Source organism: Emydura macquarii, unplaced genomic scaffold (assembly GCF_026122565.2).
Source record: "Emydura macquarii macquarii isolate MOO-44397 ecotype Brisbane River unplaced genomic scaffold, CSIRO-AGI_Emac_v2 contig_2699, whole genome shotgun sequence".
Lineage (NCBI taxonomy): Eukaryota > Metazoa > Chordata > Testudines > Chelidae > Emydura > Emydura macquarii.
Genome location: NW_027132836.1, coordinates 4,614,197 through 4,633,143, shown reverse-complemented (window position 1 = coordinate 4,633,143; position 18,947 = coordinate 4,614,197). Strand labels below are relative to the sequence as shown.

The following is an 18,947-nucleotide window of genomic DNA, read 5'->3' as shown; positions in this document are numbered from 1 at the left end:
CCACACACACACACACAGAAAAAGGAATCAGGAAGGAAAAAACCCCACCACACTATAATTGAATGGCAAAGTTCAAGAGTTTTTCAAGCCAAACGGGTATTCTGCAGTAAACAGAAATCCAATCTCAGTGAAACCAACAGAAAGGAACACACTAGAGGAAATCCGAAGAGCTATTAGCCAAAGACATAGGAAGAACCAAAAAGAATTTCTTATATCTCTGTTGCAGAAAGCTTGTGAGAGTCAGTGGATCTGCTGCTTTATCAGGGAGAAAAGGGGAATTAAGGAGAAAATTAAGGAGAAAAGGACATTGTAGAGAAGTAAAGTGATTTCTTGACGTTAGTCTTCACCACAAAGAATATCGAGGAGCTATCTGCTCAAACTTACATTTTTCAGGTAATAAAGAGGTGTAGTTAAAGACTGAGGTATTAAAAAAAAAAAAAACCCTACTGCAACAAACTCATAAATTAAAGAACAAGGCATCAGGCCCAGATGGTACACACCCAAGAGTTCAGGAAAATGTTATAAGAATGAAATGACTGAGTATTTTTATTAGCAGTGCAACCTCATTAAAATCAGCTATTATACCACAGGGGTGGAAGGAAGCAAATGTTGTACGCATCTTTAAAATACGTACTAGAGGTAATACTGATGAGCTTTACTTCAGTACTAGGTAAATTGACTGAAACAATTAAGCAGAATTATGAAACATGTAGATGCCCATAAATAGGAATAAGCCAGTGCAGCTTCTGTAAGAGGAAAACTGGTTTTTCAAACCAACTAAAATTCTATGAGCATATTAACAAAATACTGTCTAATGAAAAACTGATTAGCTGGCCCTCCAAAAAGTCTTTGACAAACTCCCTCAAGAGCTATTAAAGAAACTCGTATGAGGCATGAGGTAAAGTACTGTCATAAATTAGAAACTGGCTAAGCAACAAAAAACAGAAAGTAGAGCAAGTGGGCAGTTTTAAACAGTGCAAAGAGCTGACACCAGAGTACCTGAATATTCCATAACAAGATCAGTGTCACACATATATTTATTATCCAGATATGGGGGGGAAGTAGTGAGGCAAAAATTTGCTGTGACACAAATTAAGCTTAGTCAAGACTAAAAGCAACTTCAAAGACCATCAGAGGTACTTAAAGATAACTCAATGGGCAGTATGGTGATAGACGGAATTTAGTGTTGAAAATTCAATGTAATATATAGTGAAAGGAATAATTTGGACAATTCATGCATATGACTAGCGTCTAAGTTAGTTATAGCCACTCAGAGAAGAGACTGTGAGCATAACAGTGAACAGCTCAAAGGGCATTGTTCAATGAACAGCAGTAGTCAAAAAGAATACCCAAAATGTTAGGATATATAAGGAATGGGATGGAAAAAAAACTAAAAATATTCTACAAATAAATAATACACTGTCACGTGGAATGCTATGTTCAATACTTGTCACCCTATCTCAAAAAAGGTGTAGCAGAAATACAGGTGGTACAGATGGGCAACAAAAGCTAGTGTCCAGTGAGAGTTCCACATGAGGAGAGACTGAAAAGACTGGTTGTTTGGTTTGTACAGCAGACAAATAAGAGTGGATATGATTGAGGCACACAAAACTACGAATGGTCTGAACAAGGTAAACTGGGCACTCCACTTCCCCTCTCTAATGATACAAAAAGAAGGGGCATTCAATTAAACTGAAAGGCCCTTTTTTTAAAAACAATGCATAAGCAGTCTGCTGAATTCATTGCCACAAGACAGAAGTCAAGACCTTAGCTGGATTCTAACACAGATTAGTGATTTATATAGATAATTGCCCAGATCCTCAAAGATATTTAAGCACCTAACTCCCATTGAGTTCTGAGGAGCTGAGCCAACGAGAATATCCACACTTACCAGATTAAAAAGAAAAGTATAAACAGTATAAACCAACCTTTGATAGGGGATAGGGGATTAAGAAGAAACTGTCCCTATAAGAAGGTTATTCCTTGACTGTCAAACACTTCAGAGGAAATATAAGAAAAATAATCCATGTATCTAGTTGCAGCCACTATCAGAGACAGGATAGAGGACAAGATGGTACACTGGCCTGTCCGTAAGTCTTCCTTTGTGTCTTGGACAGAACGGACTTCACTGATAGCACTTTAATAGAGAAATAGCAATGACAGTCATCTGTACTGTGAGAAATCACAGCTCAGTTCAGGAACACTTAAGCCTCTCTAATTAAGAAAAGCTAAAGATGGTGCAGAAAGGTTATCAGCTCTTGAGGGAAACTTTGCACTAACTGGGAAAACATACTATAAACAAATAGCTTGATATATCCAAGACCAAAAGGAAAAAAATAATTCAACGTTTCCTGAGTCAATCCAAGAAGTATTGGAAAGGTAGGAGTTCTCCTGAGGAGAGAGAAATGTTCAAATCAGAGTTACTGTAGGGAGAGGGAGAACTTCTCTCTCTCTCTCTCAACCGGCCAGTGCTGTCTAGCTCATTCTGCTGTTTATATTACAGCCGCAGGACCTCTGCCTATGGTCTTCAACACTCGTTAATTTAAGCCACCCTCAGCTCTACAGTATAGATCTCAAAGGGCAAAGGTGCCTACAGTGCTACAGACCCAAGTCTCCACACAGCAAGACATCAACATCTGCACTAGATTTAGTGTGACCTTCACCGTGCCCCTCCCCAAGCGCTGCAGCGCTCACGCGGTTACCGCGACCTGTCCCCAGATGAACACACGCGTCTCCCATGGCTGAGGAGCCAGCATCGCGCAGGTGTTACATCACTGGGGCACCCTGAAGCTTCCCCGCCAGTGCCCAGAGCGCGGCAGGGTGCTGAGCAGCCTTCCCCGCCCCGCAGAGCCCCGTCCGCCTCAGGCCACCCGCGGGGTCCCACCCCACTCCAAGCGGGCGAGAAAAGGCTCAGCAAGGGGAGAAGAAGGGGGCCCGCCCCGCCGCTGGGTTGTGTCAGCGCGGGCCGGCAGAAAGGCCGGGCCTGGGGCACCAGCCACTGCAGGAGGCGGGGACCCTGCTGTGCGGCCGGGCCGGGCCGGGCCGGGCCGGGGGAAGTAGGTGCTGCCTCAGGAGGGGCACCGCCGCGGCTTGCTGAGCAGAGCACAGCACAGCACAGCACAGCACAGCACCCGTCCCTGTCCCTGTCCCTGTCCCTGTCCCTGCCTCCGCCCCCAACACCAACAGACACCTGGACTTATGGGCAGCTGGCTCCGCCGGGCACGGGGGACGGGCTGGGGAGGCTGACCCCGGCCCCACGGGCACCATGCTTCCCCACCCCCGGAACCTGCCCTACAGCCCGCGCTAGAGGCGCATCTTCAACGCGGCGCCGGCTCGGCTCGGCTCGGCTCGGCTGCCCCGGCCCGCACTCACTACTCCTTGATTAGCACCATGGCGGCCCCGCCGCCGCAACCGCAGCGTCTCCCCGCCCGCTCCGGATCGCACTGAAGGTGACAGCCTGGCACCTCCCGCCCGCTCTGCTGCGCACCGCACCGCACCCGCACCGCACCGCGCGGGGGAGGGGAGCGGAGCGTTTCTGCGGCAACCACTGCGTCACGGCGCCACGCAAACGTTCTGGCCTCTCATCGCGTCGAGTCAAGAGCCTCCGAAGCGCCCCGCCCTCTCGCAGCCAACCTTAAAGGGCCAGTCGGCTTGGTGGGGAGTAGTAACCCAACGCGCATGTGCGCCGGGCGGGCGGGAAGGAGTGGCGCAATGGGCTGCAGCGCAGCGCGACTGTGTGATGACGCCTCGTGCCTGGGTTCTGCTATCTGCGCGCGGAGGGCGTCCTTTGCTCTGATTGGCCGAGGCCGCGCGCCCTTCGTCTGCGGTGCCGCCCTGCAGGCGCGTGCAGCCGGCTCGGGCCGGGCCTGAGGAGCGCTGGCTGGCGTCGCCGTCGCCCAGAGAGGAGCGCGCGGAGGCCGCTGACGGAGGCCGGGGTACGAGGATAGCAAAGGACGCCGGACTCGGGCCCGAATCCGCCCAAGGTAAACCAGGGACGCGGTGTTCATCTCGCGGGCAGGGCTGGCGCCCGGGGCCTGGGCTGAGGCGGCTGTCCTGGCTGCTCCTCGCCGTGGGATCTCCCAGCTTTCCGAGGGGGCCGCTCTGCTGACAAGCGAGGCCCCTGTCCTCTTCTGCCTTCCCCTCCCTCCTCAGCTGGCCCAAGGGCCAGTCCTGGCTGCGTGGTGACTGGGGCTCGCCCAGCTCCGTGCACTAACCCCGGGGCTGTATAAATATTGAAATCGGCATTAGACCCAAGAGAAACCACTTTAACAGGCGAGAACTCACCCTTGGCCCTATAGTGCAGGCACTGGTGGAACCTGTGTTCAAGTTCTCCTCATCATAAAGGGTGGGTGGGGATGTGGGCCTGTCTTCCACCTCCGAGTTCTCCTAGCTGCTAAGCTACTGCGTGCACGGGGATGAGCACCCCTTCCTTCTCTCACACTCTATTTTTGCAAGAAAGGGGTGACCTTCCTTAGGTGCAGAATTCCAGAAGAGGATTCACCTGTATGAATCCTGAGCAGAGATGGATACTTCCCTCTGGCCCACGGTTAGGCACCTAAGTCCTTGTGAGGTATTTCCTACCATTTTATTCAGCTGACTGCTCAGCTTGCTCACTTCTGTGAATCCCAATCTTAGGCATCTGACTTTCCCCCAGCGTTATATAAGGAGGCTGAGTGGTTAACTCAGGGTTGTGAATTCCACTTGGCAGCAGGGCACTTAACATTAAAGGTTGCAACGCTAAGCCTAAATCCCCCCTTGTGGATCTGGTCCCACACTTACACAGTTCTTTGAGAACTGCCTTCTCTCACAGCAAGTCTGTAAAAGTCCTTTTTTTTTAGGAATATTTTCTGAGTTACAAATGATCAGTGTTTGTGCAAATGTTCAGTTTCCTGGAAGTAATGCAGTGGCATATCTTTGCAACACTGTTCAGAGTACAAAGTAGCCTGAGTGTTATTCATAGTGCAGGAGCTAACTACAGCAAGTGTGCATGAAAATCAATCAAAAGAATATGAAAGATAATAGGGACTTATTTAAGAACACCTTACTAGATGCCTAAGAAGACTATGCTGTTTGAAAAATTGACCTGGTTTAGAGGGGCAGTAAAGGCAGCTCTCTCTCTGTCATTAAAAAAAAAAAAAAAAAGAAGACTGAAGAAAGGAGAGGTTGATAGTAATGAATATAAATCAATTTTTTACAATTCTTAATGTCTTAAAGCAACAGTACATAAGAAAAAAATCTGATCAGTAGTTATGGACAAGAAGAAGGGTTGTTTTAAATATTTTAGGAACAAAGAATCCTGACAATGATATTGGGCCATTACTAGATGAAAATGTAGAATTATCAGTGTAGAAAAAGGCAGAAATTTTCAACAAATATTTCTATTCTGTATTTGGAGGAAAAACACACACTCATCATATGATGGCACACTTTGCATTCCACTAGTATCGCTGGAGGATATTAAACTCCTAATGTCAGACATTTTTGCATTAGCAGCTGGTCCATGTAACTTGCATCCAAGAGTTTTAAAAGAGCTTGCTGGACCATTAATGTTGATTTTCAATAAGTCTTGGAGTACTGGGAAAGTTCCGGAAGACTGGAAGAAAGCTAATGTGCCATTTTTTAAAAAGGGTATCTGGGATGACCTAGATAATTACAGGCCGGTTGGCCTGAAATTGGTCCTGTCACTGAAAATGGATAAGATAATGAAGCAGCTGATATAGGAGTTGATTAGTGAAGAATTAAAGGATGGTAAAGTACTTAATGCAAATTAACACATGTTTAAAAAAAAGTTTGACAGGATCTATTTTCCATGGTGAGATTATAAATTTGGTTGATCAAGGTGATAGAGTTGATACCTTACAGAAGTCTTTTACATTTGACTTAGTTCCGCACAACATTTGATTAAAAAACTAAAAAGGGCATAAAAATATGGCATGCCTTAAGTGGATTAAAAACTGGCTAACAGAGGTCTTGACATGTAATTGTAAATGGGAAATAGTCATTGAGCAGGTGGGGTCTAGCAGGGATCAGTTCTTGTCCCTGTACTATTTAACATTTTTATCAATGACCTGGAAGAACACACAATCATAAACTGATAGTTTGTAGAAGACACAAAAATTAGGGCAGCGATAATGAAGAGGACAGGTCAGTGATTCAGAGCAATCTAGATTGGTTGGTAAACTGGGCATAAGTAAAAGTACTAATGTGTTTTAATACAGCTAAATGTAAATGAATACATCTAGGAACAAAGAATGTAGGCTATATTTATACAATGGGGGACTCCATCCTGGGAAGCAGTGACTGAAAAAGATTTGGAGGTCATGGTGGATAAACAGCTGAACATGAGCTCCCAATATAGTGTGGCCAGAAGAGGTAATGTGATCCATAAATGGAAATCTTGAGTGGGAGCTGAGAGCTTTTTACCGCTATATATTTGGCATTGGTGCAACCAGTGCTGGAATAGTGTCCAGTTCTGTTGCCCACAATTCAAGAAGGATGTGGATACATTGGCAAGGGTTTAGAAAAGAGCTGTAAGACTGCTTTAAAGGCTCAGAAAACATGCTTTATAGTAGCGATACTCAAAGAGCTCAATATATGTAGTTTAACAAAAAGAAGGTTAAGAGAGGACTTAATTACGGTATAAGTATTTACATGAGGAACAACTGTTTAATAATGGGCTCTTCACTCTAGCAGAGACAGGTATAACAGGATCCAATGGCTGGAAGTTGAAGCTACACAAATTCATACTGGAAATAAGACATACATTTTTTAACAGCGAGAGTAACTAACCGTTGAAACAACTTACCAAGGGTTGTGGTGGATTCTCCATCACTGACAATTTTTTAAATCAAGATTGAATGGGGTGTTTTTTTTTGTTTTTTTGGGTTTTTTTAAAGATATGCTCTAGGAATTATTTTGGGGAGGTTCTATGGCCTGTCTCTCACAGGAGGCCAGACCAGATGACCACAATAGTCCTGTCGGGCCTTGGAATCTGTGAGTAAACATTAAAAAATGAACTAGATGTTAAGTTTTTGACCTCCGTGATATCCCATGGTAATTTCCACAGTATAATTATTGTGACTGAGGACTCTGAACACTACTTTAATTAAAAAAAATTAAAGTTGAGGATGTAATAAGTGCACAGCCAATTCAATGCCCTTGAAACTACAGGAACCCCAGCAGGGGGGGACAAAAGTATTGAGAAGGCATGTGTGTTCTCAAAGTCCATCCGTTTATGCCAAAACCACAACCCCATCATGCAGCCAGGCACAGTGAAATAAAGCTATGATTTAGAATATCTTCGATAGAAGCCAAGCTTATGTTAAATTAAAAATTCAGCCCTTTTTGTTTCTGAAGGTAGACAGCCTTTTAAGTACAGAGCTTTTTTTAAGCCAGTCACAGAAAATTGTCCCACATAGTAACTGTTTATTTTGATTTAAAGTACCCATGTACTTTTTTTTTTTTTTTTTTTTAAAGGACATATCAGTAAAGGTGTGAAAAGACTGTTACTGACTTTCTGTAACTTTTGTTCAAGATGTGTTGCTCATGTCCATTCCAAGTAGGTATGAGCACGCCGCATGCACACAGTCTGCTGGAAAGTTTTCCCCTAGTGGTACCCGTAGGATTGACTCTGGAGTCCTGTGGAGACATGCCTTAATGGTGCCCTACAGAGGGCTCTGCCGACCCTCCGCCCCTTCTTGCCAGCTGTCTCAAAGAGGGGTAGGTGGGGGGTCTTGCAATGGACATGAGCAATACACCTCAAAGAACAGTTACAGAAGGTTAATAACAGTCTTTTCTTCTTCGAGTGCTTGCCCATATTCCAAGTAAGTGACTCCCAAGCTGAACCATAAGACGAGGGGTCAGAGTCAAAGTCCCACTGATTGTAGTACTGCTGTACCAAAAGCATCATCATCATCATCATCTCCGGCATGCTGGGCAGTAGTGTAGTGGGTCACAAAGGAGTGAACAGAGGACCATATTGCCACTCAGCAAATGTCCTGGATCAGCAGTTGGGCCAGAAATGCTACAGAGGACGTTTGTGCTCTCATGGAATGGGCCATTATCACCAGGGCAGGTATGTTTGCCAACTCATAACAGGCCTTGATAGAGGAAGTGATCCACGATTAAATTAATTGGGAAGAAACAGGTAGCCCTTTCATTCTGTCTGCTACTGCTACAAATAGCTGGGTCGTTCTTCTGAATGGCTTGGTTCTCTCAGTGTAGAAGGCTAAGGCATCCAAAGAATGCAGTCTGTACTCTCTACTATTAGCATGCGGTTTCAGGAAGAAAACTGGGGGAGGGGGATATGTCCTGGTTCGCATAGAAGTGAAAAGTCACCTTTGGTAGGAATGCTGGATGAGGGCGAAGCTGCACCTTATCTTTGAAGAAGGTCGTATAGGGAGGCTCCGATGTAAACGCTTTGAGCTCAGATACTCTCCTGGGGGAAGTTATGGCTACAAGAGGCCACTTTCCAGGATATGTAGAGAAGTGAACAGGTCACTAGAGGCTCAAAGGGGGGGCCCTCCTGTCAGCCTTGAGACAGTGAGGCTGAGATCCCATTGGGGGACCGGCGAACATGTAGAAGAGTACAACCTGTCCAAACCTTTCAGGAAACGCGCAACCAAGGGTTTAGCGAAGACAGTGTCCGTCCACCCAGGGATGGAATGCTGAAATGGCTGCCAGGTGGACCTCAATTGATGGCCCCAATAGATCTGTCTGTTTCAGATTTAGCAAATAGTCCAGAATCAATGGAATTGGCACTAGCATGAGCTGGATATCTTGAGTAGTCCAGACCGAAAACCTCTTCCACTTAGCTAGGTAAGTGGCCCTAATGGAGGGTTTCCTACTACCAAGGACAACATTTTTTAACCTGCTCTGAGCATGCTTGTTCCATGGGGTTCAGCCATGAAGCTTCCATGCCATCAGGTGCAGCAACTCGAGATTGGGGTGCCTCAAGGTGTCGTGCTCCTGAGTGATCGGCGTGTCCACTGAGAGGTAGTGTGTGGCGTACCAGTGCTGACTAGGCCAAGCAGGGGCTATCAGGATCATTGCAGACCTTTCTTGTCTGATCTTTACAAAGACCCTGTGGATGAGAAGGGTCCGAGAGAAGGCATAAAACAGTTGGTCTGTCCACAGGATGAGAGGCATCTGCGATGGACCCCTACGCTATTTCTGAACTATTTACAGGGAGCTCCAGAGCCAACCCTATGAGTACCATTAGGGGGAAAAAACTTTCCAGTGGACTGTGCACGTGATGTGTACACACCTACTTGGAATGGACATGAGCAAGTACTCTAAGAACTACATTTACAATTGCCTTCAAGGAGGTATTAGTCCCAATAAGGATTTGGCATTTCTTCAGTGAGAAACCACACACACTTCCCCTATACTTAAATAGGGTACAGGTTAATACGGGCAGAAAATTGCCAGAGCTAGAGTTTTGCAAAGGTACTGGGGTTAACAATGCATACACTTGCAAAAGTTGTCAGCTCACTTACATGGAGGACAGAACTAAGTCTGATCTGAAAAATGATACCTTGAGCAGCTCAGTGTGATTATTGCTAAACATGATTCTCTTAGGAGGCTATCCCCATTCCCTCTTCCACCTCCCCATGGTTTTGACCTTAATTTTCTGTTAGTTTTGGTTTGGGGTTTTTTTGCATTTGGAGTCTGGCATTTTCTCATTAGCTTGGAAGACAGGATGGACAAGTGGCTTGTTGTTACCTTTATGAGGATCAGCCTCAGACTATAATGATTAGTTTAATACCATATTTATTAGAGTACTCTAAGAATATACATCACTTTACAAACAAGATGTGACAGAGACCCTCCAAGGAATACAGTATAACTCAGACAAATACAAAAGGCACAGGAGGAATGCACACAGCACTGGGGAGGAGAGTAATGCTTCAAGGCGAAGAGAAGGAGTGGGTTTAGAGGAAGTAAACAGGATGTATGCTTGGTAGATGGGAAGTTGTTCCAAGAATGTGGGGAGAAAAAAAAAAAAAGACAACAGAAGCAGCAGTAAGAAAAGGATGGAGTGGTGTGTAGGACAATGGGTGCTGAAGTGAGCCCAGAGACATGGTAGATAAGAATATGCATCTAAAAAAGCTTTCGCTGTTTCAGTTAGTTCCATAGAAGTGAATGTTATGAAGTTTTCAATGAAAGATGCTGTTTTACTGACACTTCTCATCAGGACTACTTATCTAGTGATGTACATTAATAAATTCATAATACTTTGCACCGATTGGGGCTCAAGGAATACAGATCCAAGTGGATACAGGCAGCTGCCATAAGGAAAGTATCATTGAAAGCTATAGCTTTAGAAATATAGTATCTGCTTTGTCCTGTATTCCTTTGTCTCCTAAACTAATCCATTTGTCAAAATGGAAGCTTCCTACTTTAAAACACTTCAGTGCTGTTTTAATTAGAATTGCATTATTTTGAGGTTTTCCTCTAAAAGACCTGGGGAGTAGAGGCCAGACTTTCACTATGCTGGAGGCAGTTAATTACTGCAAAGAAGTGTTTACTTGTGGCTGAGTTTCATTTTAACCTAGTTTGCCTTTGCTTTCTGCAGGCATCCACTGGCCAGCCAGTTATACATTAAGGCCACAGCTACACTACAACGGTAACTGTTTTCCATATAGCTTTTGATTTTCAGAGTCCTAAATAAAAAGATCATAGGCAACAGTACCGCTATAAATATGAGGAGTCACTCCAAACTGCATGCACACCTTTTATATAGGCACCCCTTAAAAACAGCCTCACAGAGGCATCTACATCATAGCAACAAGCATTTGCAGACCAGCTGTGGTGTCCAGTGTTCTTTTTCACCACAGAGACATACACACTGATAAGATCTTTTTGGATCAGAAATGAATGGAGTTTGGAATGAAGCACAGAAGACATTTGAACTCTGAAACATTTTTTCTAGCAGTTGAAGATTATGAAATTGATATAGCTCATTCACTCTGAATTCCAACTGGATCGGGGTTTTTGTTCTGGATCATCTGTTGGACAGACTGAGGACATATGCCTTATTAAACTCACGCTGCTGTTAAGGAAACATTCATGGGCAGTTTAATTTGAGATATACATTAAGTATGAATGTTGTGGCAGAATTATTTCCATGATATACAGAAAAGGATTATATTCACCATTGTAGGGGTGGGAGTATTTTGATTGTCCCATTAGACCTTTACCTAGTTTCTTGTATGTCCACCTTTATACCACACATCACCATGGTATCTGAGCACTTTACAATATTAAATATTCTAAAGCATCTTCTAAAGCAGGGGTATCAAACATAGTTGTGACCAGATCTGGCCCATGTAACTAAGTCATGAGAGCCCTATAACTAGATTCTACATAATTTCAGGGTAGAGGTAACCTTCCACATATGAACCAATTGGAAGCCTACCTGGGGCTGCAGAGAGCCTGAAACAATGACTCAGGCATTAATTCTTCTGCCTTCCATTCATGTGAATAGAAGGCAGCTCTAAAGCCTAGCAATGACACATCCATGTCAACATTAATGATTGCATTGCTGATTATTTTAGCAGATGGAATAGGGTTGGAGTGAAGCCCTCACAGGTGGGAATTAGAAGTTGCAGTGAGGATGTAAATATAGGAATAGGTGTTTATTTACTCCATAAAGGCTGTATCGTCCTCTGATTTCTGTGCAAGCCTCCCACAATGTCCCCTGAATTTATATCCTAACTCCCTTACCATGATTAAACAGGGAATCTGGGGCTCGTCTCTAATGAGTTTGAGACCCTTTTTATAAAAGGTCTCCATGAGTTAAGCTGTAAGATTATGCAGCTAGTAGATTGCGATTCTCAGACTGCCTGCATTTGTAACATGTGGAACTAAGAATTCTGTCTGCAGTTTTCAAAAGCGGCTACTGACTTTGGATAGAGATAGTTTAAAGAGGCCTGATTTAGAGAGGTGGGTGCACAACATTCTGAAAACTGAGTCTTTAAACTCTCTCATACTAGGCATCTAAAAATCACTAGTCACTTTTGAAAATTTAGGTCTGTCTTTACCACATTCTCCAAAGCTGATTGAATTGAAGCATGGACTCTGTCTCTGAGCTGATCTTTCCTTGTTGAATAAACAGTTCTGGAGTGAGTAGGTATGCAATATCAGAGCATTAGCAACACATAGCAGTAGAAGATGGAAAAATCGACAGCCAACTATCCAGAAATACTCTTCTTATAAGGAAGCTAAAACTATTGCTGGTGTGTCCTCCACTTGAGATTTTTCTGTAGTGCTTAGGGCCTAAATTGCCAAGTCGAGCTGTGCTCCCTAACTCTTGCTAGACACAAAGGAAGAGAAGCTGAGGAGGGCAGTAAAACATCTTTCAAGCTCCTCAAACTTGTAAGAAGTCAGAGTAAAATAAAAGTAACTTTTGCATTGATACAGTGTGATAGCATAAGACAAGGTCGCTTTTGAAGTGGGATGCAACTGATGAAGGCAACATGTAAAAACCCACAACTGTGTAAAATACTCAAAGTGGCAGAAGTCTATTCAAACCAAGCAAGCAGCTCTGAAATAAATGCCATTGTCTTGAAAACAGTAACACCAGAGGGCACTGTTGTTCTACAAGGCTGCTTAATCATTATGCACTGGCACTGTAACTAGCATGATGAGTCTTAATTTCTAGCAGACTCTTTTCAGTGGTGCCCTTTAAAATGCCTGCAGAGCTTCCTTTTTAAATGGAAAGGGTGTGGGTAGTCTGCCCACCTAAATGTTTCAGTGCTGTATAGCAAAGGTGTTGGCTTTTATTGTGACAACTCTTCCCCCCCCCCCCCAGTTCTACGGTCACTTCTAACAGCAGTCAGATGCACCATTGTTTAAGCCCAGTTTAGAGTTACTAGAACAGGGACAGCAGAGTCCTGTGCTTTTCCTGCCTTAGAGGTGAAGTTCAAGAAATGCTCTCCCCTGTGCCAGGCATTGGAGACACTGTAAAATTGAGAAAGCACAACTACTCTATTTTCAATAAATCAGGCTCAGGGTTTTCCATGACCTTCCTGGTATCACAATCACTAGCTCAGCTCAGCCAGTAGGAGTGCTAGGGCATACCACCCATTGGCATTTAACTTGTCATATGTAATCCTGTTCAGAGCAGATAGAGATGAAACATGGACAGTCTGTCTGCACTAGTGTTCCTACTGCTGAGTTACTGATAGCAATAGCAGGAAGATTAAGGAAAAAAGTCCAGCATAGACAAGGCCTAGGAAAGGCATAACTAGGAGAGAAGCAGATCAAGAATTCCCTTTGTATTCCCTCCATGGCTGAGCTGAGACCCCCTTGGGGTACCCCCAAGTCCACTTATTGTTCTGTGACGTCTACCCAACTACACAATCAGTCATCACCATCTGTCCTGTCCAGAAAGAGTTCAGACATCATAGGAGGCTCTGTGCACTGTCAAGCAGCAGCTTTGGTAGTTACAGGTAGGTTAGTGTTCAGCAGTTCAGAGGTTTCTCTCACATGGGGCTGTTATCTGAGCACAGGATATTAAGAGGCTACTACTATGAGGTCCTGCTGAGACTCAGTGAAATTGTCTCACCATGTCAATCTTCTGTATGTTCACAGGATCCAGTTGCTATATGCAAGGACAGTTCTGCACTGTCTTTTCAGCAGTAAGACAAAAACTGAACACCTAAAAACAAAGGTGTTTTAAGCTGTAGGACCTAGTTTTGAAGAGACCTTTCCAGTTTTACGCAAAGATTATCTCCAAACTACCAACTGCTGCTCCTGTCCCATGGTCAAAGCAGGGAGACGAGGAGGAGGGGGGGGAAGACAGCAACACTTCTTAAAGCACTTCACCCAAGGTCCAATTTCCAGCTGAATGATTCATGACTGCAGGCAGCTTACCAGGTAGAGGTTTACATGCTGGAGTAGAGGAGTTCCAGGGTGGGGAGGGGGCTGAGTAGTCAGCTGGACCCTTCATTTGGCACATATGGCAGAATCCATTGCTCACTAGCTATCTCGCTACATTATATGGAGAAAAAGTTTGAGTTCAGCATCAGCGATTAGCATTTAGCAATGAACTGAAAATCTACTTCTGCAAGACACAGCAGGAAGTTCCCTTTCCAATGTGCACAGCACAGAGATATCAAGCAAGAGACAACAGTCCTGTAGCCATGCCTGATAGTGGTGAATAAATTGTCATTCTTTTGCAGCCAAGACAGTATCAGTTGGGGCAGACTTCAGCTCATTCAATTTGTGATCTGTGCAGCTTTTAGAAAAAGAAAGAGAGGCCTCCTCCTGGCATGTGTCTGAGAAACATTCTCAATCTTCACTCTGAGCCAGCAGACCATGCTGTGTGAAGCTGGCAGAGCATGGAGAGAAGGACCATGACTTGGGCCAGAGGTAGACCCACTGAAGTGGCAGAAGAACTTGTGAAGAGGAGGTTGTGTTTGAAGCACTGGTTTAAACAAAGGCTTCCTCGTTGGGAGTGCCATTGATTTTGAGAAAGAGTTTGGCATCTTCACTTCTCTGCTGCTTCTCTTTTTCTAGCTTGCATTTATAGCAGATCAGATAGGCTGGCAGGCAGAAGCCCAGCATACTCACGCCAAGAAGCCCAACGTTCACCTACAAGGACAGACAAGCAGCATTAAATAGGTAAGTGAGAGAGAGAGAGACTGGATCATCTTTTTCCCAAAAGAGAACCCCAGGCCCCCATTATTTCACCCATCCATGCTGGACGTGAGAGGTGCCTTTCTCAATACTTCTGCAACAGCTTATAGGAGATTTTTTCATACAATGTTGCCCATAGCACTCTATGCAGATTGTTAGTAAAAGCTGCAAAAGCAGGTCACTCAATGCCATGTTTGAAGAATTTCTTGCTATACAGAAAGGGCAAGGCAGAGCAGTCACAGTCTTGGCTGTGACAGTTTTCAGCCACGCTATGGCATGGATATTTTCTCTATCTCATGCTCATTGAAAGAAGGGGAAGAGGCAGAACTGAGACTGGGGCTATTCCATGCCAACATGGCTGGCCCTGCAGTTGAGCTTAGTACTACAGGAGCACATAAGAATCTGCAGTGGTGGCTTTCCTAAGAGCTGGATGTCATACCCAGGAATTAAGCTTGTCCCTGCCTAGCTTGACTCTACTCACCCATGAGGCTACTTGCAGGCTTCCTCTTCATTCCTGCACCTCCAGAGCTGTGTGACTCTTCTGATGCAATCTATCCTGGACCCCCCTCTAAGCAACTCTGTTTCAGGGCTTTAAAGCAAGTTGCCTGAGGTAGGCTTGCTAGACCACACATGCTCCATCTCAGACAGGCACCTGACCTTCACAACTCAGGGTTAGCTGCTTGCATTAATTTTAAAGCTTGTAGCTCCCTGGAGAGAAGTTCAGCTGCATTAACAAGTGAGAGAGGGACTCACTCCCACCTAACAAATGATCTCACTACACCTGCACATGAACTGGTAACACTTCTTGACAGCATTTAGGGCAACCAAAGACAAGGTGGACAGGTCAAAAAGCATATGGAATTCCTAACACATTTGAGAACTGCTGAATAGCCTCTAGAATGCCTCCATCTCCTCAGGAAAGGAGCATCTCCTGGAAGGGCTGCCACCACCACAGGCAGCACTCCCCAAGGAAAAATAAATCTCATTCTTGGTCTTAATGAAGCAGAGCCACTTTCTTCACACTTACCCCACACCCCTCAAGGAGGGCATGAGCCTTACAGCCCTAATGGCAGACCAACAGAGCTGGGTCAGAAATCCACACCAGTCTCATGCTGCTGAAAGTGTGAAAACGTCTCATTCCCATTTCTCATATAATCCCTGGTCAGATTCCAGCATTTCCTCTCTCTGCGACTGTATAAAGAATTACCTACCCTGAAATGCCCAGCTACAGGGCATCAGCCAAACTATGGCTAGATTTAATATAAGGCTTGTTAACTTTAACCACACATCTTAAAGATAATGTGAGCTAAGAGAAGTATAAGGTGGCATAGGTTGGGAAGGAATCCATAAAACATATTCCAGAAACAAACAGATTGCACGTGGGTGGGCATGTTGCCTTCCTCTAGAGCAGTTTGTGGCCAATGGCTGAGGAGGGCAGTGTACTTGGACCCATGGTCAAACATCAGAGGCACATCCCTCACAACAGGGGTCTGGTTGGTTGGTTCTGTTTAAAAGAAATCCCCTCCCCACAAATCAAACTGGACCCCACCACCAATCCTTCATGCTAAGTTTGGAGTAGACCATGTTTACTCTTCTGTCCCTTACCCAAAGAGGGTCTCCTTTCAGTGGTCCCATCATTGCCAGGAACAGGGGCTGCTGCAGAAGAGCAAAGAGGGCACTGACCAAAGACTGCAGGCCTGTCAAGCTGCCAAACTGTGTTGAAGGGTATCTGTCAATGCAGAAAGCAGCATAAATTACCACTCTACCTTCGATCTTTTGTGCTACTCAGAGACTGGGCACTTCTTCCAGCAGCAGGTTCCCAGCTCACAGCACAGCTATGCAGAAGGTGTGAATTTCTCCTTGTGTATACATTAAGAACTGTATTCAGATATTAAGATTGGCAGTGCTGTTCAGATTCAGGAGCCAAGTGTCCCATCTCTAGATTAGTCTCTGCCTGAATTTTAAAATTTAGGGATTTTTTTTTTTTTTTTTTGGGGGGGGGGGGGGGGGGAGGAGAAGAGACGACCAAAATTATAGATTAGAGTGCCAGAGCCAACACAGGCCTGCTCTATTCTGTAACTATTTGGAGTGCTTCTCAGTACTCAAAGGCAACAAAAAGGATGGAAACAATAGGTTTTTGTAGGGGCTTCTTCAAATTGAGGTCTGTAGGTCCATCTGAGCCAACATCTGGGGCTGGGCCATCAGTTTCATTCCCACAGCTTATTGGGACAGCGACTAACTCACTCTGGAAATCACCAAAACCTTGTACAACATGTTAGCATGTGTCAGACACATTTTCCTCTAGAGGAAGTCTGATCCTCTGTCAACTTAAGCTATATTGTTGATTGGAAAGTGCAGTGCAGCAAAAAACGGTTACTAACCTTCTGTAATTGTTCTTTGAGATGTGTTGCTCACATCCATTCCAAGTAGGTATGTACATGCCACGTGCACCGTTTGCCAGAAGATTTTTTCCCCCAACAGTACCTGTAGGGTTGGCTGTGGTGCCCCTGGAGTCATGCTTCAGTGGTGCTCTATATAGGGCCCTGCTAACCCTCCACCTCTTTAGTTCCCTCTTGCTGGCAGGCTCAGACAGGGGTAGGCGGGTGGGTCTTGGAATGGACATGAGCAACATAATCTTGAAAAGTTACAGAAGGTTAGTAACAGTTTTTTCTTTTTCGAGTGCTTGCTCATATCGATTCTAAGTAGGTGACTCCCAACCCAAATTGTAGGAGATGGGGGTCAGAGCTCAGAGTTCCACAGACTGAAGCACTGCTCTGCCAAATGCAGCATCATCTCTGGCATGCTGGGTAATAGCATAGTGGGTGGCAAAGATGTGAACACTTTACCATGTTGCTGCTCTACAGATGTCCTGAATTGGTATCTGGGCCAGAAAAGCTGCGGGTGACGCTTGAGCTCTGGTGGAATGGTCAGTTAACTTCAGGGCAGGCACATTCCAAGTCATAAGTCTCAATGCACAAGGTGATCCACAAAGAGATCCTTGGAAAGGAAACTGGAACCCCCTTCATCCTGTCTGCAACTACGATGAAGAGTTGTGTTGTCTTCCTGACCAATTTGGTTCTTTCAATATAAGGCCAAGGCATGTCTGATATGACACTTTGGGCAGGGGATTGGACTAGATGACCTCCTGAGGTCCCTTCCAACCCTAATATTCTGTGATTCAATGCATCCAGCGAATGCAGTCTATGTTCCCAACTATTAATGTGTGGCTTCAGGAAGAAGACCCAGAGGAAGATTTCCCATTCCATGCAAACCAGGACACCACCTTCAGAAGGAAAGCTGGATGGGGACGAAGTTGAACTTTGTCCTTAAGGAAAGTTGTACATGGAGGCTCCGGATGTGAGTGCCTTGAACTTGGATCCCCTCCTGGCTGAAGTTATGGTCACCAGGCAGGCCACCTTCCAGGATAGGTGAAGGGAGCACGTCACCATGGACTCAAAGTGTGGTCCCGTCAGTCTCAACAGGTTCAGGTCTCATGGGGGGACTGGCTGGTGCACAGGAAGATACAATTTGTACAGGCTCTGCATAAAATGCCCCACCAAGGGGTTAGCAAAGACCAAGGGACCTGCTTCCCTGGGATGGAATGTTGAAATGGCTGCTAGGTGGACCTTAATTGATGACCCAGACAGTCCTTGTTGTTTGAGATTTAGCAAGTAATCCAGAATTGTGGGAACTGATGCCAATGTGGGCCGGATGTCCTTCTGAGCAGCCCAGACCAAAAACCTCTTCCACTTAGCTAAGTAAATGGTCCTAATGGAGGGTTTCCTACTGCCAAGGAGGACTTTCCTCTGGAGTTAACATGCTCGGAACCGGTTAGGGTTCAGCCATGGAGCTTCTGTGCCATGAGGTGGAGGGACTTGAGATTGGGATGTCAAAGCTTGCCATGCTGCTTAGTAATCAGGTCTGGGAGCAGAAGAAGAATCAGAGTTGGAAAGGACCTCAGGAGGTTATCTAGTCCAACCCCCTGCTCAAAGCAGGACTAACCCCAACTAAATCAATCCAGCCAGGGCTTGGTCAAGCCACAGCTTAAAAACCTTTAAGGATGGAGATTCCACCACCTCCCTAGATAACCCATTCCAGTGCTTCACCACCCTTCTAATGAAATTTTTTTCCTAATATCCAACCTAGACCTCCCTCACTGCAACTTGCAGAGGACGGAGGGGCACTCTCCCCTCTGCCTGTATATGTAAGCCATGGCTGCGGTGTTGTCAGTCAGCACCGGCACCACTCTGGCTGTCAGGAATCAGAGGGACACCTTATACACTAGGCGAATGGCCCTCAGTTCC

At 45.2% G+C, this 18,947-nt stretch overlaps 2 protein-coding genes across 5 annotated transcripts in view; both read right to left on the bottom strand.

The window, feature by feature from the left end:
• PITPNA (phosphatidylinositol transfer protein alpha) overlaps positions 1-3,680 on the bottom strand; it is a 39,587-nt gene extending 35,907 nt beyond the window's left edge. The window contains 3 exon segments of the mRNA XM_067566033.1: positions 3,373-3,423; positions 3,425-3,619; positions 3,675-3,680. Coding sequence (XP_067422134.1) covers positions 3,373-3,423; positions 3,425-3,619; positions 3,675-3,680 — 252 coding nt within the window.
• Positions 3,681-9,754: 6,074 nt separating this feature from the next.
• The window catches only part of SLC43A2 (solute carrier family 43 member 2), a 44,888-nt gene continuing 35,695 nt past the window's right edge, over positions 9,755-18,947 (bottom strand). For 2 of the 4 annotated variants that reach the window (XM_067566006.1, XM_067566012.1), the window contains 2 exons: positions 16,249-16,372; positions 9,755-14,598 (listed from right to left, as the gene is read on the bottom strand). In XM_067566006.1, the coding sequence (XP_067422107.1) occupies positions 14,437-14,598; positions 16,249-16,372 (286 nt within the window). In that variant the 3' untranslated portion in view covers positions 9,755-14,436. Of the gene's footprint in view, positions 14,599-16,248; positions 16,373-16,402; positions 16,906-16,925; positions 18,565-18,947 lie in introns of those variants that run through there. The other 2 variants (XM_067566008.1, XM_067566007.1) reach the window with 2 other exon arrangements.